Source organism: Grammomys surdaster, unplaced genomic scaffold (assembly GCF_004785775.1).
Source record: "Grammomys surdaster isolate TR1022 unplaced genomic scaffold, NIH_TR_1.0 136, whole genome shotgun sequence".
Lineage (NCBI taxonomy): Eukaryota > Metazoa > Chordata > Mammalia > Rodentia > Muridae > Grammomys > Grammomys surdaster.
This window is the reverse complement of record NW_021604594.1, coordinates 6,842,750-6,868,754: the sequence shown is the minus strand read 5'-3', so window position 1 is coordinate 6,868,754 and position 26,005 is coordinate 6,842,750. Positions and strand designations below refer to the sequence as shown.

At 40.0% G+C, this 26,005-nt stretch overlaps 1 protein-coding gene across 1 annotated transcript in view; it reads right to left on the bottom strand.

The window, feature by feature from the left end:
• The window catches only part of Znf385b (zinc finger protein 385B), a 271,044-nt gene extending 250,995 nt beyond the window's left edge, over positions 1–20,049 (bottom strand). Inside the window, exon 1 of the mRNA XM_028762913.1 lies at positions 18,693–20,049. Coding sequence (XP_028618746.1) covers positions 18,693–18,717 — 25 coding nt within the window. The 5' untranslated portion in view covers positions 18,718–20,049. The remainder of the gene's footprint in view (positions 1–18,692) is intronic.
• Between the last annotated feature and the right edge of the window lie 5,956 nt (positions 20,050–26,005).

Here is a 26,005-nt window from a genome sequence, read left to right as displayed (position 1 = left end):
CATTTAAAAATGATAGTGGAGAGACACAGACAACAGCACATCTTCTTACTGCCTCACGGGAGATGGGCAGGGCTCCGAGAGCAAAGGCTGTGAGGCAGAGCTTCCATCTAGCTACAGCAAATTTGTGGCTCCCACTTTTGCCTACTTGTAGACAAGATTATTGTCATTTTAAACACTCTGTCTCCATAGCAACACCCTCAATTTCCTTTACTGCAAGTATGAAATCCAAGGTTGCCAAAAAGAGTGGCGTGGCAATAATAACACCTTTCATTAAAATTTCTTGTCTTGGTACCATTACTTGGGGTCTCTGAGCCTCCTTCATGCTTCCTTTCATGCTTTGAAAATTTGCACTTCTTGTTTCAGGGAGAGAGAGTCTTCTTAAGTGGCCCTGGATTTCCTGGACTTTGGAATGTAGACCAGGCTGGCCTTGAACTCACAGAGATACATCTGCATTTGCCTCTGCCTCCACTGCACCACCACACCTGACCCCTAGGAATTTACTTGTCTTAGTTAGGGTCACTATTGCTGTGATGAAATGCCATGATCAAAGCAACTTGGAGAGGAAAACATTGATTTCACTCTCAGTTCCATAAACAGTTCACCATCAAAAGCAATGAGAGCCACAGGAACCTGGAGGCAGGAGCGGACGTAGAGGACACGGAGGGGTGCTGCTTACTAGCCTGCTTTCCATGGTAACTCAGCCTGCTTTCTTATAGAACCTAGACCACCAGTCCAGGGATGGCCCCACCTACAATGGGCTGGGCCCTCCCCCATTGATCACTAATTAAGAAAATGCCTTACAGCTAGTCTTCTAAAGGCATTTTTGTCAACTGAGGCTCCCTCCTCTCTGATGACTCTAGCTTAGATCAAGTTGACGCAGACTAGTCAGTACAGAGCTGTTTGGGTAACACACTTATTATATAAGCCTGGAAGACCTTTCCTTCTTCTTCCACTTACTCTGTGACTTTGGGACAGTTACGCCCAGGACTTTTGTTGCTCATTAGGAAGGGGGGCGAGTGTTAGTTTCTAAACATTACGTGCATTTAGACCAAGCGCTTTACCATGGTCAGTACACCATAAGATTTCAGGAAACTACAGTGAGGGAAGTTGAGTGGCTATTTTTGTAAGTCACTACTTCCTGCTGCTGTCCAAGACTATATCATTTGCAATGGCAAAAACTAACACTAATAACACAAAAATAGCCTGGAACTTATTGACTACTGCATCAGAAGTAATACAGTCTTTTACACATTATCCTTAGAGACACCACATCATGACTTATAAAGCAGGTATTGTTTTAAAGAGAAATAAATTAAACCATAGATCACGGATGAAGTAACATATGTGGATAACACCTAGATACTGGACTCTGAGCCAGTTAATGCTGACGGGAGATGGAAATTCATTTATGTTCCTGCAGTTCTCATCTCTGACTTAGGTGAACATGCTATATAATCTTGAAACATTAGCCCTGATGTCAAGGTTAGGGTTGACGTGTGGGACACCTGAACTACACTGATCACTTCAAATGAGATGAGCAAATCCTCGACACTAATAAAAGATCAGAGCTGCCCTGAGTAGCGGCAGGATATTGTATTAGATACCCTCGGTATCTCTAAACCATTTTGTTCCTGAATCCAATAGAAAGCAATTAGGGTTAAACTTGACGTTTTTCTACTTAAACTGACCATCATCACTTCCATCTTTCTAAGAAAAGAGACTTATAAAATAGAAGAAATGAAGCTAACTTAATTCCTTGGCTGTAGAAGTTTGGAGCACTGATGTGATCCCAGCAATGCTGGGATACTGTAGCACCAACTGTACAACTGAGAGATCAGTATTGGGAACATGTGGTGGTCACGATTATAAATGACTATTTCAGGGTCTTCATCGTGGAGAACAGAAATAATGCTGATTATCAAACACAGTTATAATCTACTTAAGTAAGCTATAATTTTGGAGCCTTCCTTAACATTTTAATTTGTATATAAACCAAGAACTGTACACAAAACAAGGATTAAGGAGGAAATCATATGAGTCAAAATATAAGCAATGAGCATAACCAAATAAAAGCCGATTTGAATAATCACCACGGAAGACATCATGTGACACCTAAATTCTGTGTACTTAAGCCATATGGTGCACATCAAAAGTACCATAAAGTGACTGAAAGATTTATTTTGAACATTGAGGAAATCTCACTTGGGAGCAGATGCCCAGATTGGCTTGGAGACAGCAGGTTTCACTGGGTGACTAATCACAGTGCTGGGGCATTTTTGTAAAGTCTACAAAAGGGATATTTAGTAGTAAAGAGCATGAATATTGATGATAGCGAGCAATATGGACACTTGAAGTCATCGCTGAAGAGCAACACGAGTGTCCTGAATCTTAAAACAAATGCAGCTCATTCCTATGCTCAGAGAACAAATGCTCTTTTGCTGGCTTTGACTCTTCCAGAGAGAAATCAATGAGGAATCTGCCTGAATAAAAGGCCTATGATTAAACTCTTCAAGTATGGTTAACTCAATAATAATTTCTCATTTAATCCTTCGTGTCCTTAGAGTAGCTAATTCTGGATAAACTCAAAATCATTATAATTAAAAAAAAAAAAAAACTGAGAAAGCCGATCTTCAAGAATGCAGGAGAAGGGCTTGTGAGATTCCTCAGTGGTAAAGACTCCTGATGCCAAGCCTGGCAATCAGAGTCCGATCCCTAAAACCCACATGGTAGAAAGAGAAAACTGGTTCCTGAACATTGTCCTCTAGCCTCCATATGTAGGCCATGGCACATGCACACAAATAAATACATGTAAAGTTTAAAAGAATGTATGAGTATAATACAAAGCACATACAAAGTCATGTGACTTTTCTCCTCCTAGAATTTACTAGCTTAACTGGAAATTAAAGAGTACTTTTAAAAACATTGGGCATGATGATAGACACCTGCAGACCTCAAATCTGGGAGGACTGAGGCAGGAGGATTTCTGTGAGCTAAAGACTACCCTGGGCTACACAGTAAGATACTGTCTCAATAATAAATTATTATTCTTATTATTAAGTTATTATTTTAACACTGAATTATATTATTGTTATGCAAAATAAAAGTTGCCTATGCCCTTCACTTGGGGTTTAAATTAAGGAGAGCAACAGAACATCTTGAAAACCCATTTCTCAACCGATGTCTCTCCTTCGAAAACATACAAGCATAACATACAAGCATAAAGTGTGAAAGACATGTATTTTACAATTTGGAGTCTTGAAATATTATCTTTCTCATAGCCTATCAGTTCTGGTCCTAAATATTATAAAATCATCTTACATGTGATTTTTTTAGATGTTAAAAATCTTCAGTTGTCAGATCTCATTATGTTGCACTATTTTTCCCCAGAAGAACCAAATCATCAGATACCCTCAATCCCGGTTAGAGAACTGCAGTCACAACTGTTACTAATGACATTGCAGATCAAGGTTGCAAAGATCCTGGGGCAGAATGAAACAGCATTGAGAAATCCACGTGAAGCCCTCTCTCCCTGCAGCTACATCCGGTCTGTTTGAAAGCCCAGTTATAAATTCTTCATAAGAGTTAGCTAGATGTGAGCAAGGATAACACAAGCGCTTCTAAAATTTTCCTTAAATCCTACCTCTAAAGTAATGGCTTTTCAAAGATTCATACGGTTCATCTGCAGAGTGTCAGACAAAGAACAGGTTAAGTTCTGACGTGGCAGAATGAAAACAGGGATTCAAGGAAAATCTAGTTCACATAAAAAATGTACAATAGTCAAAACTGGATTAAACTAATAAAAACATTCCTCTAGACTCATAAAAAAAAGAAAAACAGAGTGGGGGGAATTAACTTTCTTTTTAGTTCAAGTTTTCCCCAAATCCCAAAAGGACATTAAACAAAACAAAACAACAAAAACCTAGTAAAATAACACAGCAAGTGCTAAATTAATCAAGGCAACATCATCACTGAGAACCAACAGAACTTTCCTCACGATTACACATAATTTAAACAGCTGGGGGTGGACCCAATCTAGTTAGATATTCCAAGGGAACAGAATCATGGGAATGCAAATGCTTGCAGGAATGAATTTTGTAACACAGGTAAAATTCTCAGCCAAAGAAACCTGAAAAACCAAAAGGACATATCTTGTATTCTCAAGTTTGGAGTCGTATTATTCACCAGGATATATTCATACAAGTCCTTGATCATACTGGGCAGGTGCATAATGCTTATGCGAAAGACACATTTTCTCTAATTTCCTAAAACAGGACTGTAAGGGTCACATGACTATTAGCTCTTGGTAAGGTCAGAGATTAAACAGCATACTGATGCAAGTGTGGGATTGTCTTAGGTGTTCATTTTAATAATAACTGTTAAGTTAAAAATGTCTGAAAAAAAAAAAAAAAAGCCGGGCGGTGGTGGCGCACGCCTTTAATCCCAGCACTCGGGAGGCAGAGGCAGGCGGATTTCTGAGTTCGAGGCCAGCCTGGTCTACAGAGTGAGTTCCAGGACAGCCCGGGCTATACAGAGAAACCCTGTCTCGAAAAACCAAAAAAAAAAAAAAAAAAAAAAAATGTCTGAAGTTTTATTTGATCTACCCAACACCGACACAGGGAAAATCAAATATCCTTTCTTAGATTGGCCATACATTCCAGTAGGAGGCAGTGTTGAGGTCTAGGACCATGCCTTAGTCATTAATAACTCTTTTTTTAAAGTTAAGATTTATTTATTTTATGTGTATGAGTATGCTGTAGATGTCTTCAGACACACCAGAAGAGGCCATTGGATCTCATTATAGATGGTTGTGAACTACCATGTGGATGCTTGGAATTGATCTCAGAACCTCTGGAAGAGCAAGCAGCCAGTGCTCTTATGTTCAGACGCTGAGCCATCTCTTCAACCCCATTAATAATTCTTAAAAGCATCACATGTTACTGGCTTGATTTATCTATCCCTCAAGGCTGTTCATGCCATGCATGGTGAAAGGGGCCTTAAGTGTTGACCTCAACTAACCCGGTACACTTCAGTTCTCACACTCCCTAGGCCCTTCCATCTGTGCCCTTTACCTCCCTACATTCTTTTACAGAAGTAAATCTCGTTTTTCCTCTGGATCTCATGCACTATTATTCTCTGATATCATCCCCCTAGTGCTTAGCTGGCTCAGAAGCCCAGATCTAACTTAAAATACTAAGTCTGAAAGAAATAAATGCTTGGAAACCACCAATGAGCTAGCAAGTCAACGCCTGCCACAGAGTCCATTTGTAAGTTAGCTATTGTTTCTATACTGATAAGAAAGTAAGTAGGACAACACTTCTGATTACAGAGGCTTCTGAATAATCCTGGATAAATATGTGAATGGCTACGGAAGGACTATACCCAAGAGGTTTAGTGGGAAACAACAGTGGTTACTGTGATACAAAGACAAGGAGAGTGGATGAGGGGAGTAGCTCAGATCCAGGGAGTTAAGTCAGCTCGGACAGTCCCCTCCACACTCACTCCCTACAATGGCCAGCACATTCCAAGGAAGCAAAAGTTCTACACTTACTCTACAGGGATTTCTTTTTCCTTAAGAAATGTAAATAAATCTTTAACATGGAAATTGGTGCTTCCAGTGACTTAAACTTTTAGAAATTATGTTTTTACTTGACAGAAACTTACTTAATGGAAATATATAATTTGTCCAAATGTAAAACCATCTGCTTTCATACTCCATCCCTGGTTCTCAGCCTTCCTGATACTGTGACTTTTTAGTACAGTTTCTCATGTTATGGTGACCCCCAAACAAAAAAAATATTTTCATTGCTACTTCATAACTGTAATTTTGCTCTTGTTAAGAATCATAATGTAAATATCTGATATGGGACCCCAAAGATGTCATGACCCACAGGTTGAGAATCGCTGACCTACATGTGCGGATCTGACTAGTGCTATTCCCAGTTTGTTCAGAAGAGGAATCCAATGCTGTTTTTATGGTTCTCCCAATTCCATGTGTTTAGCACTGTATAGGTCTCTCTGACAGGGGTGATTTAATTCACCCTTCTCACCTACCTGACTGAACTCTGCCACACACAGCTAACAGGAGTCAGGGTTAGGATGAAACACAAATCCTTCCATAAGCTTTTCACCGTCAATCACTTGAGATGTTCTTTCAAAGACTCTTATCATACACAGCCTCCACAGCAGAAACCCCTCTAGGCAACAGTTTTCAAAGGTGCCTTAAAAACAAATTGAGGGGCTCATCAGAACATCCAAGTCTCTGATCCTGACGGAGCTGATCAGGGTGGGAGTGTAGGGTGTAGCTCATTGTGTGCTTAGCATACATACAAACCCGAGTTCGATTCACAGTACTCCAAAAGAAATTAAAAACTGAGCACAATGAAATGATCATACAGTTGCTATCAGATGCAGGATGGCTTCCTTGAGGTTGTCAGTTCTGGGGTAACTGTTCCATGTGAAATCACCTAGCACTATGAGACAGTGTTCTGTTTCAAGAGCTGAGCCCTGAGTGTATGATAGGCGTACACATCACACTCAGAGTGCAACAGTAAGCTTGGTGAGCGTGAGAGAGGACTGTGTGCAGCTTCCATAGGGCAAACCGTTATCTCCTGTGGTTCTGAAATTTTTCCTTCTTTTTATATGGCAGTGGGACTTGCAATGGAGTGCTTCAGAAAGCTTCCTTTCCATCACAAAGCCCAGGTCCCATAAGGCCTGCTGTTCTGTGTGCACACATAGCACAAGTGTTTGATGGAAAGGACATCTGAATAACTGCATACTCAGGAATGTGTGAGACAAAAGTTCCAGCAGGCACCGAAGATAAACACAAACCATCTGAAAAGCTAAGCCTGGCTATGAAAACTGGTCATATGGGTCCAGCACAGCACCTGCTCAGGCTTGACTAAACACCAGCTTCTCATCTGGACCTTCTCAGGGGCATATGTTTGGGAGGATGCCAGGCAGCAGGCCGACCCTCCAGTTCTAGGGTGGGATAGCCTTTGCTCTGTGTCTTGTCCCCAGATATTAATGTGGCTCAAAACCATAGTCATCACTAAGCAATGCTACAGGCTTTTACTGAGGTAAGTTTTGATAGCATCATATTCCTTTCGTGTTCCCTCCACTCCCTGCATCTTTCATATCCTTCTCTATGTGAACATTATGCGTGATTCTCTCCCTCAAACAACTGCAATGTTAAAAATTCAAAAGCACAAAAAGACTATAAGTCTACTTCACACAGTAAAGAGTACATAGTCAAAAGTACTTTCAACAGTGTCTGGGTTCCTCTGTGATAGAATACACTGTTTTTCTCTTTTTATCTTCTTCTTTCCTTACCCTCAAAATAACTACACATGAACACATATACAAATACACAGATATATTTTACATAAAAAATAGATACTTTCTCTATCTTACTTGTTTTGCCTGTATATCATATACATTATTACATGTTGCTTTTTGCAGATTTATCTTATTATTTTAAATTGCTGCATAGTATCACAGCACATGGACTAACAACAGTTATTACCGTCATCATCTGCAAGTGTGGAATGCTGTCCTCTGGATGGGACAACACTATTACCATCTTATTCAGAGTGGCTGGGACTGCCAGCAGGGGACATTCACAAGATCCATTCTGTCCCCCTGCAGAAGGGTCACACACCTCACCTGAGCTTCCAGCCTCTCAGAGCTCCAATCACTCTCGCTCACCCACACCCACAGCTGTAAGTGATTATGCACCACCTCCACGAGTGGCAGAAGATGCTGAAGTATACAGAGGCAGGCTTGCTGAAGGGGGCCTCCATTTATGCAGCTTTTGGAAGGTCACTACCCATGCTTACTCGGGACATTTTGGTGGAACGGCTGTTTGGGGACCATTCATTTTCCCGTAAGTACGCCCAATAGTCTCACTGCCTTCCCAAGATGGACTTGAATGGAAACACTTCTTTGATTCATTGTTGGAGTCCCATCTGGGATGCATGAACATTTGTTCATTTCTTCTTCAGGATAAGTTGGCAACTATGTAAGTAGTCTTCATATATATTTCCCACTACAAACAATATTAGAGTGATATTCTACATGCGTATGTATGTATATATATATATATATATATATATATATATATATATATATATATGCATGAAACGGGGATTTTTTGTTTTACGCCTTTGTATACCTATGGAGCCATGCATGGTGACTAAACCTAGTAGTGAAATATATGAAGTTTAAATTCTGATAGTTACTGTCACATAACCCTACAACTGCATGAGCCAATCTAGATTCTACTGACAAAAGAGTTCTTATGTTCATGATTGTATAGTATTGGGTCTTATTAATTTTTAAAACTAATAAAAATGGCATCTTACTATAACTTTAAATAGGGCATCTTGGGGCTGGGGAGACGGCTCAGCAGAGTGCTAGCCACACAGATACCATGACCGAGTTTGAGGCAAGGAACTTGTGGGGTATATTGGCATGTACCTGAAATCCCAGTGCTGGGGACGCTGAGACAGAAGGATCCCAGAGGATTGCTAACCAGCCAGTCTAACCTAAGTGACACATTCCCAGTTGAATAGACCTTGAAACATAAAATAAGGCGGGGAATGACTAAGAAGGACACCCAGTGTTGACCTCTTCTGCCCTCTACATATACCCAGACACATACACAGGCATACACAAAAAGGAGAGAGTAAATCTCGATTAAAAACAACACTATCAATAATGTATTAAGTTCTTCAGAGATATTTACAGGTCCTATATGCATGAGCTTTAGCCTCAAGTCCAGTGGTTTGCAATCTGTGGGTCACGACAAACAACACTTTCACAGGATCACCTGAGACCATTGGAAAACACAGATATTTACATTATGATTCACAACAGTAGCAAAATTCCAGTTATAAAGCAGCAATGAAAATAATTGTATGGTTGCGGGTCACCACAACATGAGGAAATGTATCAACGGGCTGTAGCATTAGGAAGGTTGAGAGCTACTGCCTTAGTCAGTGTTTTGACTGGATCATTTATTATGTCCAGATATTGTAGTCAGAGTCACATATTTGAAGGACCAGAACACTGATCTCAAAACACTAAAAGTCTAGCATGTGAGACAGATGGTTTTAAAAATGATATGTAGTGTCATGTCCAGGCATGGATTTAGGGACTTGGACCTGACTGGGGGTGGCAAGGGAATAAAGAAATGACAGATGGACACGGGGACAGAAAGCTGGAATCAGGTGGCCTGGGCTCTCAGCCCTGTATCCAGTACTCAATTTTTTTCTCCTATTACTTCCAAGGTGGCCAAACTCATCATCGGCTTCCCTAAGAACTGAGGCCTGAGAAACCTACCTCATTTGCTCTTGTTTCCTGACTTCTCTTTTTATCTCTGCTTCCTCCTGTCTCTTTATTTCCTCCTCTTCCTCTTCTTCTTCCTCCTCTTCCTCCTCTTCTTCCTCCTCCTCCTGTATTTCCTCTTTCACTGTATAAGCTGACTCCTCTAACTATGAGAGTTCCCTAAAGCCTGAGTCCATACCCTTGTTCCAGTCTCTTTGCAAAATGCCACTTTGCTGAGTCCTTGCTCGATCCCCAGGGACACATCTGACCAGGAAGTGAGGGAATGAAGACAAGAAACAGACGGACAGGCAGACACACAAAAGGCTGAGGTCAGGTGGGTAGACGGGGGCTCTCTGTAGGAGAAATGGCACAGTAAGCTGAGCATGATTACTATCTACAGTTGAACAGGGAGGCAAGGTTCTTTCATAACCAAAGATGGAGACAGAGTTCATGGCATACAGCTGGATCAAGAAGACCGATTTCGCTCATCTTGGTAGAAGCAGTCTCTGTAGAGGGGCTCTTTTCAGGCTGCAAATCTGAATGTGGGGTAGGGGGTCAAAGCTATGGTGGACATTTTGTGCACACGCTAGCAACAACCCACACACAAGGACCAGAGAAAGGCTTTGCCATCCTTCTCTGAGCCTCATCCTGGGAGAGGGCTTACCCTACCATTCCTGTACCTGTTTGAGGCTACGAACTCCTTGACAAGGCCTTGTGAACAATACACACTCAGGCCCTCACCCTCAGGGCCGCTCCTGAGGCTCCTCACCCTCTCTCCGCTCCGTAGAATGTACCGTGACAAATACACTAATGGGATGGGTTCCTTCCTGAGCACAGAACCAGTTCATTGTGGGCAAAAAGTTTGTCCTTAAGTATGTTTTGTCATTTCTCTTGAAAGCTATTTCATAAACGTATTTAAATATGATAAGAGGAAGACAAATATGATTTTTTAGTCAACAAAAACCATCAGTAGCAACAATAGGTAATAACTAAAAGTTATGCTATGTACATATATATTAGATCAATGATTATAATGTATTAATTGAAATAAGGGAAAGAATAATTTATAAATTGTCTACTTTGATACTTGTTAAGAGCTTTACAAGTTTGACTAAAAGATGAAATTGAGCACATATTTCCTCCAATTATGTGACAGCATTTTTTAGGTTTTCTTCTAATTAGCAAATCGAAGTACAAACTCTCCTCCTCTGCCCTTGTTCCTCTTCCAAGTCACAGAACTACTAGACTTTTAATCCATGGTGATTCCTGTTAAGTACTGGATTTGTTACACCATGCTAAATAAGCGTGCCCTTTAGCGTGAGGTGTGTCAAGGATGGTTAATTACACTGCACAAGAAGCCCCTTTCCCAGTCAGACATGATAAAATGTGATGCTGATGTTAATGCCACTGACTGGCAAGCCTGCTCCTTCACTTTAAATCACCACCTGAGCCGGCCTCTTAGTTGCAAAGGCTTTACATCTTTTCTGTGGAATAAGTAAAGCTCACTGACCATATTCACTTTCCATACCGCCCTTCTAAGTTCAAACTATTGTATTTATTATGGCACCTACTGTTGAATATACAGACAGCCAAGCTGCATCCAGACTCAGCAGAAGACGCTGATGTATATCGAAGGTAAGAAGAGTCTGCATTTATGCGTGCATCCATGTCACGTATCTAGGCGTGCACTATCATCACTGCTGTATTTATTATGCTAATTCATCATCAGTGCAATGAGCAAATTCTAGTTTCTCTGTTCTCAGGATCATGGCAGGCATCAAGTGGAATAACAGCTGGGAATAAATGAAGAATTAAGGGCAGCTGATTCCCGAGCTGTCCTTTCTCGGTGGTGTTACCATAGATGCCACAGAAGATGCCATAGAAGGTACCAAATGTAGTTATGACAGAAAGAACTCAAAGAGGGAACTATTCCTTTTGACTTATGGTTGCATGCATTTGAGTAGAATACATGAAATCAGGAATCTGTGTCCGAGGAGAGCCGTTCACTTAGTGGCCAGCCAGGAAGCAGAGAGACAGGAATGGTGGCTCTAAGCTAACTCTCTTCTTTGCTCTCTATCTTCTCTTTCCATGGGCTCAGACTAGCCACATTTAGGGTGACTCTTCCTCATTTAGTTAATACTCTCTGGAAACACCTCAAAGATACCCACGCAGATGTGCCTCTCCAATCTCCTATGTGATTCTAAATCTAACCACCACACCTTTCAAAATTGTAGGAGCATATGGCAATCAGTGTGCTTCTCACCCAGATCCATCTGTTTCATCAACATTCCTATCCCTTCATTTCCTCTTAACTGAGGCTAATAGGGGTTCTAACTAGGCCTGCAGAGCAGGAGCATTTGAGAACGTTAAGTTATGATTCTATGGTTGTACCTCCAGCGACTGAGCATTCAGAGTGCAAGGCAGCCTACAGATAAGCAGTGAGATTGCTTGTGCTTTTCTATTTATCTTTATCCTTGTTGAGTAACATGAAAAATTTAATGACCAGGTCATCAGGTTATCTGAATAACAAATTAGGGTACTTCACCCTAAGTTCATAGGAGCCAGATACACTGTGCGTATAGGTGTACAGTTATTCTTTGTCAACTGGTGTTGTGGATTCTTCTACCAACAGCTGGTCTAGGGTCTTCTTTCAAAACTTGTATACTGGAGCCCCTGGGGAATTTCAAATCTCAGATGAGCTGCTTTGTGACTCTGGGTGGGAGTTTGACTCAACTTTACTTCAATTTCCCTATGAGGTCAAAAGAACTAAATGAGTCTACATGTGTAAAGAGTAGGGTATAACATTAACTATTACTTGAGCATTAACTATTAATATTGTTATTTATTAAGCCCTATAATTTACACCCCTTATCATACATGTTCCATTGAATAAATACAAAAATACAATTTGTAGCTAGGAATCTGATGTTGGATAAACCTGTTGTAGTTGAACCTAAATCTGTGTTAATAGACTATTTCCATGCTATCTCTATTAAAGAATGATCCACAGCCATTTCAGAATGCCTAACAGAAATGACATTCACCACTCTCTACTTCCCATAAATATGAAAACTTTAAACACTCATGATGTAGATGATAAAATATCACTTGACCCATTGTATACTTAATACACAAACTCCAGAAGTTCCAGTTAGACAAAAGTCTAATGGAATTCTACCTATCACACAATACATAAAGCACAGAAAACTGTTGGCAAAAGAAGTTACTGTGGCTTCACTTCTGAATCTTGTTAATCCTGTCCTTTTCTAAAGCCCTCCAAAAAGTCTTCATCAAAGAAGGGATAGTTTTTGTTTGTTTTCTTGGTTTTGTCAGAAGATAGAGAAGCATCTAGAAGATATTTCTTCTAAAAAATGACACTAGAGTCTCAGAAAACAAAACCAAATAAATACAAGAAAACCTCTCTGGTACTAGCATTGCCACAGATCTATAACAATCACTGATCAATACCATATTTGAAATCTCATCAACAAGACATTTAGCTGAGTGCCCTGGTAGTGTTACAGACTTCCCAGAGGGGATCAGAAGACATTAGTCTGCTAAACTCTAGAATCTTAAATTTCCCCTCAATCTCACAGTCTTAGTCCATTTTGTGCTGATCTAACAGAATAGCTAAGACAGGGTAATTTATAAAGAGCCAACATTCACATCTTACAGTCCCAGAGAATGAGATGGCCAAGATCAAGGGCTCTACTTGACGAGGACCTTTTTGTTATAGAAGGCATGAGGTCAGACTTACAGACTGACTCGCACCTTTTCAAGATGATGGTATTACTCCATTCATGAGAGTGGAGTGCACATGAGCTAAAAACCTGCCATGAGCCCCACTATTCCACACTGTTGACACCATGGATCATACTTCCAACAGAAGAATTTTGGGTGACATTCAAACCATTAGAGTTTTAAACTAGGATCTTGACCTCACCACCACCTCTCGAATTTAAAAAGAAAAAACACTGATAGATATTCAATGATTGACAGTGGATCATGAATTCATGTTGGTCATTTGCTTTAACAAATATGCTATGTGGTCAACTATAACTATAGTTATTCTTGTATTGTTACTATTGTTATTTACTAGGTCCTATAATTTACACCCCTTATCACACATGTTTTATTGAATAAAGACAACAATAAAATGTGTTGCTAAGAATCTGATGTCTGCTGTGTGTGTAGGAGGTTACTGGAGAGAACCTAGAAAGGAAAGGAATGTTTAAGGTAAAGAGAGAACCTTTTCCCAAAGAGCATAGTTTAGATACTAGAAAAGACCATGAATCTCCTTTTAAACAGTTAGAAGAAGGATGCATAACACAGTAACAGTATTGGCTTGAAAATTTTGGGGGTGGGGTGAAAAACAGGTTAATGGGGAAAGCAAAAATATATTTATACTTGGAAATAAAAGTAAGCAGACTGAAAGAAGTACATATTGTTAATAGACATGAGTAAATAGGGTAATAAAAATGTGTCTCTCCATGTTACAAGATATGGAAGAATAAAGTTATGGTTGATGGGAAACATTTAAGTCAAAAACAGAGACCATTGACTCAACAATACTTTGTTTCATTTTAAAAACTCAGGTCAACTGCTCTTACCATTAACAAGAAATGGGATTCTTGGTCTGACACATCACGTGACTGACACAGGGAAAACTGAGGTAGGCTTTAACCAGAAACAGAAAGGTTAAAGTAAGTCCCACACATCTTCTCTCCCTAAATCACTGATCAATTATTAGGTATCCTGACAAACAAAACAAAACTATCACAGTTCATGAAATTCATTCCACTTGGGTTTTTTTTTTCAGGCTTTGGGGATTAAGTTATACATTGGTATATATTTACTCCTGTTGGGACTATTTACAAAAAGATGGGGGTTGGGTATGAGAACATGAGAGAAGAGAAAACAGGAAGGCAACTCAGAGGTTCAGGGAACAGAGTTCTCAGTAAGTCCTTATGTGGAAGGAGGAGTCTCAGAAGGAGGAGTCTCAGAACAGGGCCTTTATTCTCCAGCAAAGACAGCCAAGGCACAATGCTCTTGATGAGTTCTACTGGGGTGAAAATTGAGATAGCTCAGGGTAAGGGTAGGGTTTGGGTTAGCAGATAAGCATATGCACAAGTACATATAAATGTTATAAAGTTTTTGCAATAATCCAATACTAATCTGCCAAAACATTCTGCCATCACAGAGTAGGCATAGTGGACACAAATACTCTCTCCTATTTTACCTTGCTATGGTGAGTTCAAGTTTCTCTGCCAAGTAAAGCCCATAAGCCTCTTGGCCTTTCAAAGAAAGCCATGGGGGAGCCAAACAATGAGTCCCAAGATTAGTAAGAAAAAAAAAAAACATATAAATAAGAGACAGATGGAGTGGTAGAGCAGAGGGAACTATGGGAGAAAACTTCCATTAAGCATACTCAGTACAACCAAGGAAAGCTAATTTATAAATATTTCAAATCTGATGAAGTCTTGAAAATGTTCTGACAAGGGATAACAATTGGAAGCTAATTGTATAATCCTCGTTTATTTGAAATGTTGCTGGCAGCTATTATTTATTGTTCTGCTGTTATTGATTTATCTTAGTAATTATAGGAAGCTTTCACATACTCATTATTTCCATTCTGCACACTATTTTTACCCATTTTAAGTTTCTGAAATGGTAACTTAACAGCAGGCATGTTTAGGCATCAAATCCAAAAGCAGAAATGGATTGCTTTTGCAGAAACAGAAAGCCTCTGTGTTGGCTTTTATAAGAACTGATTTCATAGGCTGTCACCTAGAGACAGTCTCTTATTGGGAAAGCAGGTAGGGAGGCTTGACTAGTACAGGACAACTAGCCAAACTTGGAGTTAGCCAAACAACAACCAATTTGAGAATACCCAGGACGCAAACGATACATGTAACATGATAATAGTTAAAATTATTACTATTCTTTTTAGCTAAATTTAAAGTTTAACTAGAAGTCCTGTGTGTTTTTACTTGCTAAATGTAGTAGCTGAAAGCAAGATCTTCCTAGTTCATTAGTGGGAAGTAAGGAAAAAAAAAGGTCAATGAAAAGACTGAACATTGAGGCCAGAGATGTACACTCTCATTAATCCACATCTACCTCAGCAACACACCTCAAAACAAATTGTAGACTCCATCAATTATCCAGACCATTGGGAAGTGGGAAGGTCCTAAAAACTAGTCATGTTCTCAATTAAATAAACTTTACCCCCCTGGGCTACATTACAGAAGTAATCGCTTTTAAAAATCAGTCCAGATTGTTGACCTTTGATATAAAAGTAAGAGCTGTCAGCAGATCACTTCCTCAGGATACCCCAAATTCTATTACTTATAAAGAGAAATTGCTGGTGAGATTGAGGCAGATATGACAAGTTAGCTCCTGCTTCTCTCGAGTGGATTTTCTTCACCGTGTATAATATGACAAATTCCACTATTCTAGAGAATTCTGACATACTACAGATTTTCTAAAGGCTTTCATTGAGTAAACACATAGCATCATCTAGAATTTTAAGAGAAAATGTCAGTATCTGACAACCTTCTAATTCTCAATGCACAAACACAATTAGTTTCCTGGGCTTTGGAGTGATAAATGTGAGTTATTTCTAAAACAAAGTCCACCGTACAATGGGATGATGTCTGAAGACTCCCGAAAGAATGAAAGGTCTTTACAATTATGCTTCATCTAAAACCACATTGCCTTCTGATAAAAATGGCATGTATTATATCCTGGTATTTCAACAATAACATTTTTATATTAAATTACTTTTTAGATCTCTCTCTCTCTCTCTCTCTCTCTCTCTCTCTCTCTCTCTCTCTCTGATGTGTCTGTGTGTGTGTGTCTGTGTGTGTGTCTGTGTGTGTGTATATATGTGCATGTGTGTCTGTGTGTGTCTGTATGAAGACTGCACAGGTGTCCATAGATGGCAGACACGGAAGATTGTCAGGAACTAGAGTTGTCAGCAGTTGTGAGCTACCTAACATGGGTGCTTCAAACTGAACTCAGGTCCTCGGCCACAGCAGTACATAGTCCTAACTGCAGAGCCATCTGGAGAGATGACTTATCTTGAATCTTTAATTGCATGTAATCACTTAAGTTAGGCAAAGATCCAAGAATTAAATTAAAAGAAGGAAAAGATGATGGAATTAAAGGTTTCAAGGGGGCTTTCAGACCACACAAGAGGAAAGCAACATATTATCAACATTTCAATACATACATCTCAGTCCACCTGCATGCCTGCTACACTATGCAGAAAACAAACACTCTAAGAAAATCATTATTTTTATTACTAAGAACAATAACAAGAACACATTGTTTCCTTAAATATCTTGGTAGTTTGAGTCACCTCTGATTCAAAAATCTCTCAACAAGTATTACCTTCTGATGGAAAGAAAAGCCCAAGGACGGCACATTCATTTCATCTACTGACATTCATGAAAGCAAACAAAAATTGTTTTTGAAATTTCAAGATTAGGTCTTTTCATGACAGAAGCGATTTTTTCAAAAATTTTAATGTCTCTTCGGACAGTTTCAAGTGGATGCCTGAACTCACCCTGCTCTGAGTATGTACACATATAACCAAGTATTGGTTGTTTACATAAAATGTGAGATGTGCAAATGCTTCCGACAGCCTGTAACAAGGCTTTGGCATGCATTAGCAGAGAAGCAGGGGAGTGTCATGATGAACTGCAAAACACAGTCAGGCCCAGTAGAGTTGTTTCTACATATGCATTGCAATGAGGGGGACAGATACTGTACACTACAGAACACAGCTCTCTTGATGTCTCATCCCAGAGAAAGTCCAGGGCTGGACCATGTCAGCTTCTAACCTGTGTGTCTTGGATAAAACAGCATAAAAAAAAAAACTTTGGAAAAATAGCAATGGCTCCAAAGCAAAAGTAAGCTTGTCTTCTTGAAGGTCTCAATGCCCCCCCCCCCCGACCTGTCTTCTCCTTCTTCTTCCTCTTCTTCTTCCTTTTCTTAATTTTACAGACACATTAGCACACACAATCAGCTTTGGCAGAACACCAAAATCCTGGTAGTAGACCATCAGTTGACCAGTACCATAAAAAAGAGCTGCTAAATGAGAAACCATGTGCTTGGTATAAAACTCATTTCATGCCTTTAAAAACACACAGTGGCTTCTAGCGAGATAGTGGCCCTGGGACTTGCCGAGATAGATTGGTGAACACAAATGGTTTGCTCCTGATGTGACTGCTTAGCCAAGCTTTACATATGGTGGCAATGAACAGGCTTCCCGAGTCTTTGAAGAAGCACTCATCTATAACTTTAAAGCTGGAAACTAGAAACAGCAGCCTCAAGTACATTTAGCAAGAAAAGCACACTCACATATATGCTCAAATCCCATGTGCCATGTTAGCCTCCAATCAATAGGAACAGATTTCTCTGTGCTCCTAACATACCCAATGCATAATAAGCATAATGCTATCTGAATACATTACAACATGCATGCTCCCTTGCTTATACAGAAACAGCTCTGATCACAAAAACTTACAGTAGAGCAGAACCCAAGCAATAGGATCTCTAGCAGGAGGCTGACTTTGATCCTGCCCTTATCTTATTGGCTTTCCAGTGCCCCATACTTGAAATGCTATATCAGACTGTTCTGAGCATGATTGTCTGGTCATTTAACTTTCCCAGGTGAGTGCCAGGGAAAGTTACATTTTAAATGATAAAATATGTTACATTAAAATATCATATCTAGTCCATGCATGCTCCATAAAGAAATACTGTTCATTTTCCCCTCTTGGTCAGCGTACCGTCACTAGAAACCAATTATTGCATGCTGTCCACTGCATGACAGGTCATAACTTTTAATTATTAATAATGTCAAGCTTAACAAGGTGTCATCTCCAGTATGCAAGCCGTTGCTCTCACTTTCTCAGCTACCTTGTAAACATGATTTGTTTCCTCCTACATATTTTTCATGTCAAAGATTCTGCAGAACGTATTTGGTTTATAGCCTTTTTTTTTTATATACCTGAAACACATAATAACACTGCTAATTGCCTACTTTCGGTAATGATAGCAAATCGCATATCACTGACTTGTTCTGAATGTTTAAAATGCAGAGGAAGTCACCTGCTGGTAAGATGTCCCCGGCACACAGCTAGTACAGGAAAAAAAGAATGCTTATCACACCCATTTAAGAGAGTTACTTCCCAATAAAATTAAAGGCTGCTCTATTTGCTCTTTAATTTTCCCCTTCAGAAGTGCCAGCCCAATATAATAATCACCAGTGATGACTCCACAGGATTCAAAACAACGGTTAAAAGAATCTGTTACTGGCATCCCAGACCCCAGCACCCAAGTTTTAGAATAAAGATGCTCACCTCTGCTGGGAAGTCCACTCCACATCCTGGCAGGGATTTCAGCAGCTTCACCAGCAACCAAGTTGGATAAACAAAACTTCCAGGATGCAGCCAGCGTGATGTACGGTGCTACCGGGACTTGGCTCCAGCCTGATTATCCGTGACAGCCCCACACCACATCAGTGCCGCTCAGAACCTTCCCGTGGCTGGCTTAGTTCACTCTCATTGAAAATCCTTTACACGCTGGCAGCATCTTAGGGAAGGACGAACACGCTCTGAGTCATTTGTTAAGAAAGCAGAGCAGTTTCAATCTGGATCTCTACGCGTGCTGAAACCAGCAGCACTGTCAACGTACGAGTCGGAGGTGGATTTGTGCCGAGAAACAGGCAACCTAAGCCTTCATTATCAATGCATGAAATCAGCCACTGTGATCAAATTCAAGCAAACCACAAAAAGGATGTAATTATGAAAGGCTCCACAGATTTAGCAACAAACGTTGTGGAATGAAGAATCGTCTTTCAAAATTGTGTGAATGTTAAAAATAGCTCTGGCTTTTCAACAATAAGCAGGGTACAGGGAAGAAATCACTAGTCTCTCGCATAAGCACTAGGCACTAAGGCTGCAAAAATCAAAATAGCTATAGGTTCCCAGGACGTCTTCATTCACAAATGAAATCACTAGAGCCTAGGACAATTATGTTGAAATTTTTCCATATATTTGACAATGTCTATTAAGAGGCACATTAAATATCCTTTAACTCTTAAGTGTCCTCAGTGAATTAAGGTGACAAGGGAGATGTGCACAGCTGTGCCAGCACCAGAACAAGCTGCTACCAGTTTAACTCTAAGATAAGTTCTTAAACAGCAAAAATGTAAACGTGTCCTGTATGACAAAAAGAATGACCATGTAAAAGACAGTAGTATATCTGCAATGTCAAAACTTCACTTATAGTAAAAGAAAAAAAACATATAGGTTCATTACACCCATACATCCCGCTTCTGGCCAACCCCAAATTTAAATATTTACCTTCTTAGCTTATTCTTCCTCTTTTGTTACTAACAAATAAGATGTAGGAGCTGGCTGATGTGCTCTTTACAAGGCACAAGGTAACCCAGAAAGGAGCAGTAATTTGGTAGCAAAATACATGGCTTTGATGTGAGCGTGCAAAGTGGAAAGCAAAGCAGGACACAAAACATTCGTCATAAATCACCAAGATAAGCCCAAGCAGTTCCTAACGGGCTGCATTCACAAAGGACACACTTCAGGTTCTGTTGCAGTTTTTAAACCAGGTTTTAGGTTCTCACTGAGTCTGTAAGAGTGGAGCAGATCAGGATGCTAGCAGTAAAGCCGTATTTGACTTGAGAATCTGTGAAGGACTGAATCAGTGCTAGCAATGTGACTGCCTCCAGGATGCTCTTAACAGTATGTGCAGTCTAAAACACCTGTGTAAAAATGAGCACTAGGTGTAACACTCATTTGCATGACAGCATTTTGGAGCAACATCCAACAAGGCATTCCCACTGGGGTTCCTCACTCTGTCTCTAGATGCAGGGTTGACTCCTTACACACTGGTAACTCTTTTCGTGGAAACAGCATACAGGCATATATTGAGTAGACATATACCCAGCATGTGTATGAATGCACATACCCAGGCACTATCACCTTTTACAGTTACTTTTGCCTCTTAAATTCCATTTATTTTGTGAAGACTCTAAGGCAATAGCTGAATGTGTCATGAGACCATGACAACTTCCCAACTATTCAATAACCTTGTATTTCTTTCTTTCTCCCCCTCCCTTTCTTCCCTGCCCCTTTCTCCCCCAGATACAGACACAGGTGTCATCTTACAAAATAGTACATGGACGGCTGTGCCTAAATATCCATTTGCAGTTGCTACTGCAAACAAAGAACCCTAGCAATAAGATAATAGTTAAAATTATGAAACTGGGGAGACGGCTCAGAGGTTAACAGCATGTGCCACTGCTGCAGAAGACCCGCCTTCCACTCTCAGCATTCATGTGGTGGCTCACACCCTTCTGTAACTTCAATCCTAAGATACCCTCTTCTGGATTCCAAGGGCACCAAACATACACATAGTATTCATATATACATGAAGATATTCAGGCATACACATAAAACAAAAATCAAGGAATCAAAAACTTTGGTATGTATTCAATTAGTTTTTACAAAACATTTAGTTTGTGATGCATTCCAGATGCCAATATTTTTGTATTTCTGGAAGGTGACACTCCATTTATACCATAAATGACTGGCATGACATATCCTGCAAGATCTGGAGCAATAACCCTAATCAGAAACACTAACATTTCTGTAATAAAATATGCATATTCATGTATGACAGAATAAGTAAACATTACAATTAACCTCAGATCAGTTCAGGCCAATTTTCCCATCCGTATGAATTATAAAACTCCCTGGTTTTTGGAGCTTCTCAGGTTGCAAGAATTACACAGTAAAGGCTTTCTGCTTAAAAGCTCGGCTCGGAGAGTGGTACCTAAGCAGGACTTGTCTTGCATAAGTAAAAGACTTGGGAGGGCAGCAGTCCTTTAGCAGGAAATGGAAAGATCCTAGGAAGTCTGAGGTACAAAGCAGAGCAAAAAGGTGGCAGTAATACAGGGTGACAAATCTAGGACGTGGGGACCTCAGGCAAGAAGTAGCCATCCAGGATTATTTCACAATGACAAACCCCACCCATAATATAAACCACCCACTGGTTACTTGATATAAGGTAGTGGTGTGTGTGCATGAGCATATGTGTATGTACGTGCGTGCGTGTGCAGTGTATGGGAAGGTCAAAGCAGGACACTGAGTGTTCTCTATTACTTTCCACCTTGTTGCCTTGAGGTCTCTCACTGAAGTGGAAATGTCCCCTCCATTAGGCTGGGTGGACAGCAAACTCTGAGGATTTGTCTGTGTCTACCCAGTGCTAGGGTCATAGGCAAGTGCATCCATGACCAGCTTTTTACCTGGATACTGGAATTTGGGATTAGATCTTTCTGTTTGGAGGTCGAGCACTCTTACATCACGAGCTATCTTGCCAGCCCCACTACATTAAAGTCAAGAAGAAAAAGAAAAAGGAAGAATGTATTTTCAAAATGTGTATAATTGGGTTTTATGCTTTTCTTACTGTTTTCTCATTGTATCATACACAAATTATCCAGAATGCTAAACATAACATGGGACACTGTTAACTTTCTATCTGATTTGTGTCTACTATGGTAGACCTTGTAATACTTATTTGGTCTACTTATTTGTGTAGACCTCTCAAATAATATGCTTTAAATTTTATTTTATATTTTTATGGGGATGGGTTTTTTGTTTTTGCCTGCATGTGTATCTATACACCATGTGTGTGCCCTGTGCCCAAGGAAACCACAAGAGGGAGTTAGATCTCTTGGAACTGGAGTGACAGATCACTGTGAGTCACCATGTGAGTGCTGGGAATTAAACCTGGGTCCTCTGGAAGACCCAGCCAGTGCTCTTAAACACTGAGCCACTGCCTTAAATAATTCATGTCCAAAAGTAAGCCTAGTTCAGACTTTTAGCACAGCGAAGCTTGAATTTTACTTAAGGCTTTGATCCTACAGAATACCAGCCACTCTCAGAACATTTCCTAATCACCTTTTGGGAAGTAGGCTTGCTCTGGTGAGGAATCACTGAGGGCAGGGATGTGAATATAAGTCCTCAGGGTTCGGGGCTCTAATCTTAAAACATGGAACATGACTGTAGAGTCACTTTATAAGGGAAGGGGAAAACCACATTTTTTCTAGTGTTTTGTCTTTTTGTTTGTTTGTTTGTTTGTACATAAATCCACATTCTCTCTTTAGCTACCAAAGTGAAATTTTGATGGTTTGATAATGTTATTTTAATTTGTAAATGTAACTGGTTTTCCTGGATGATATAAAACACAGAATAAAACTGTAACATCCTCACCTAAAGGTCATACTCTCCTGACATATACTTCTAAAGCATGTGCATACAGGAATAGGTGAACTTCCAGCACTGATAGGCCAACAGTCTATGGACCAACAATGCAGGCTCATAAGAGAGTGACCTCTGGAAATAAAGTGGGTCAACACACCATGAATGCTGTTATACTCAGCCCATAAAAAATGCAACAGCTAGCCCGCACAGCTCCTCCAGACTCTTCATCTGCTGAGAACTAAGGTACTTCACAGTTGCCCCAAGAACCACCGCCCAGAAAAGACAAAGCCAAATACCAACGCCACAGCCAGCTGTAACATTCTGCAGGGATTTCTGAGGCAGCCTCCTTCCCTTGATGCTGTTAAGGTATGAAAGTAGAACATCGGTGTGAAAAGAGTCAAGTCAGTCAGGGTGACAATACGTGTGTTCCATGGCAGAGAGTGAGCTCGTTAATATTACATCACCATTGAGCCAGCTACCCAAAGCCTTTCTTCCTAGATCATTTTAAAAGTTATAATATTTCCTTTTCAAGAAAGCATCGGGGGCTTTTAAAATACCTTTGATGATTCAAAACACTCACCACCAAATGCTTGCTCTGATGGCCTGAGACTTGATGTTCACACAGAAAAGTGTTGCTATTTATTTTTCAAAATTTAAAAACTTGATACTTGATGCTAGACAGCCCTTATCTTTTAGGAAAAAAATATACATGAAAGTTCATAGCCCAAAGCACCATACACACATAACTCCTTAACTGAAAATAAGGCCAACCAGTCCTTTTAAACCTTTTTCTTTACAATCCTGTGTGTATTCGTTCTGTAGGATTCTGTTACATAATTAGCACCTTTGTTTACCATTTTAACCACCTGTACAAAATGTGGAGCTGTTTTATGATAATTTCAAATCTACCTCACCAGTAGTTCTAAATTTGGGACATCATCCAAACTGGCAAAGGCTCTCTCAAAGGTGAAGCATTTGGGGGAACTGAAGGGAAAACTTCAGCCTGCATCCTATTTTCAAAAGACCCTCATAAATAAGAGCCTCAACACCAGTAATCTCTTCAGTAGGACTCTCAATTAAATATGCCCGGGTAGACAGATATGAGCCACCAATAGCATCCTTGCTTGATTATAGTCAGGATTTTGTAAAATACTTCAAAATAAAACAGTATAAGGGAGACAAAGACTCAGAAAATACACAATATTCCCATTCCCGGCGGTGTGTGTCACCCTCTGAGTTCACATCAATGACAGTTCATGGTTCTATCATTAGGCTCTAGGAAAAATAGTAAGAGACTAAGAGATGCTCGTGTCTATTCTCAAAAGTCCCAGAAGTAGGCTGTTTCCATCTAAAGTCCATTATGTCATGAAAACTCATAGGCCCTGCCCAATAACAAGACTGCATGATCATTATTATAAGAAAAAAGTCTTTTTAGGGGCCTGGGGTAAGTATATTGTACCTAGTTTAGCCACATGCCTCACACTAAAATGAAACTGATAACTTACAATTATTTGTTATGTTTTTACCTAGGCACTCAGGAATGAGAAATCTAATCAGGGCCAGAGATGACTCAGCAGTCTGCTTTTCCAGAGGACCAGGTTCCATTCCCAGCACCCACATAGTGGGCTCCTAACTGTCTGTAATTCCAGTTCCAGGGGATCTGGTGCCCTCTTCTGGCCTCCATGGGCACCAGGCACACAAAAGGTGCAAAGATATATGCAGGCAAAACACTCATACCCATAAAATAATAATAAATGAAAAGAAAACTAACAGTGCATGGTATGGAACATACCTGTAGAGACTGCACTAGGGATTTGGAGGCAGAGGATTATAAATTAGAGGCTGTCCTGGGCTATATAATGAGACTCTTGTAAGGATAAAAAGAGAAGAAATGGGGAGGGAGGAAGGTAAAAAGCTATTGGAGTCCCATGTGAGTGTATTCTACTATCCTGTCTGCATCGAGCATACAGACCTAGACATTTTCAATATCCCTATAATATTTCTCCATAAAAGGGGTGATAACAGATCATTTAAACAGCCATCTTTATTCTCCCAAACTGGAGAACTAGCTTTCCTTCCACTTCCCCAGCAGCACACAAAAGACTCCCCTATAGATTTCCTAGTGCACATAAAAATGCTTACAAAGTCTGTAAACGTGTTTCTGCCCCTGTGTGTATATCCACACACAATGCTCATCATTTTTGTGTGGTTCGTCCTTTTCCAAACTCATTAATGGAAATTCCACCCACATATGGGAACAAGACAACTCCCTCACTTTCTATAGACTTTGGGCACCATCGTGTGGTACTTCTTTGTCATTGCACCTTCAAGTTTAAAGTTTAAACCTCGGGTTTACATTTAATGTCTGGGAAAATGCACTTGAGGATACATTCAGCATCTTACGCATACATGAGTCACAAGATGAGAGACAGAAATCTGTGGATTCAACCTCCCACACATACTTTAGTGGTCATAGTATCCAATACAGTGTCTCACCCCCACAAGATATTTAATAGCACTTTTTAAAATGTAGAAAAGGAATAAGGGAACAGTTTGAAAGACAAAACCATTCAAGAATCCTTGGGGTAAATGAACCACATATTTTTTATTCATTCTTCAGTTGAAGGACATCTAAGTTGTTTTCAATTTCTGGCTATTACGAATAAAGCTGCTATGAACACAGTGGAGCATCTTTTAGATATATGTCCAGGAGTGCTATAGCTGGGTCTTGAGGTAGACCTATTCCCAGTTTTCTGAGAAGCCATCAAATTGGCTTTCAGAGTGGTTGTAACGAGTTTGCACTCCCACCAGCAGTGGAGGAGTGTTCCCCTTGCTCTTACATCCTCACCAACAAGTGCTGTCACCTAAGTTTTTATCTTAGCCATTCTGATAGGTGTAAGGTTGAATCTCAGAGTCATTTTGATTTGCATTTCTCTGATGACTAAAGACACAGAACACTTCTTTAAGTGCTTCTCGACTACTCAAGACTCTTCTGTTGAGCTCTGTATCCCATTTTGTAATTGGGTTATTTGGGTTGTTGGTGTCTAACTTCTTGAGTTCTTTATAAATTTTGGATATTAGCGTCTGTCAGATGTAGGGTTTAGTCATCAGAAAAATTCAAATCAAAATAACTCTGAGATTCTACCTTACATCCATCAGAATGGCTAAGATAAAGGCTCAAGAGATTTTATTTATAAAGATACGTTCCCAATCTGTAGGCTGCCATTTTGTCCTATTGATGGTGTCCTAAGCCTTGCAGAAGTTTTCTGTCTAATGAGGTCCCATTTTTTGATCTTTGGCCTTAGTGTCCGAGCCATTGGTGTTCTGTTTAGGAAGTTGTCTTCTGTACAGAGGAGTTCAAGGCTATCCCCCAATTTCTGTTCTATTGG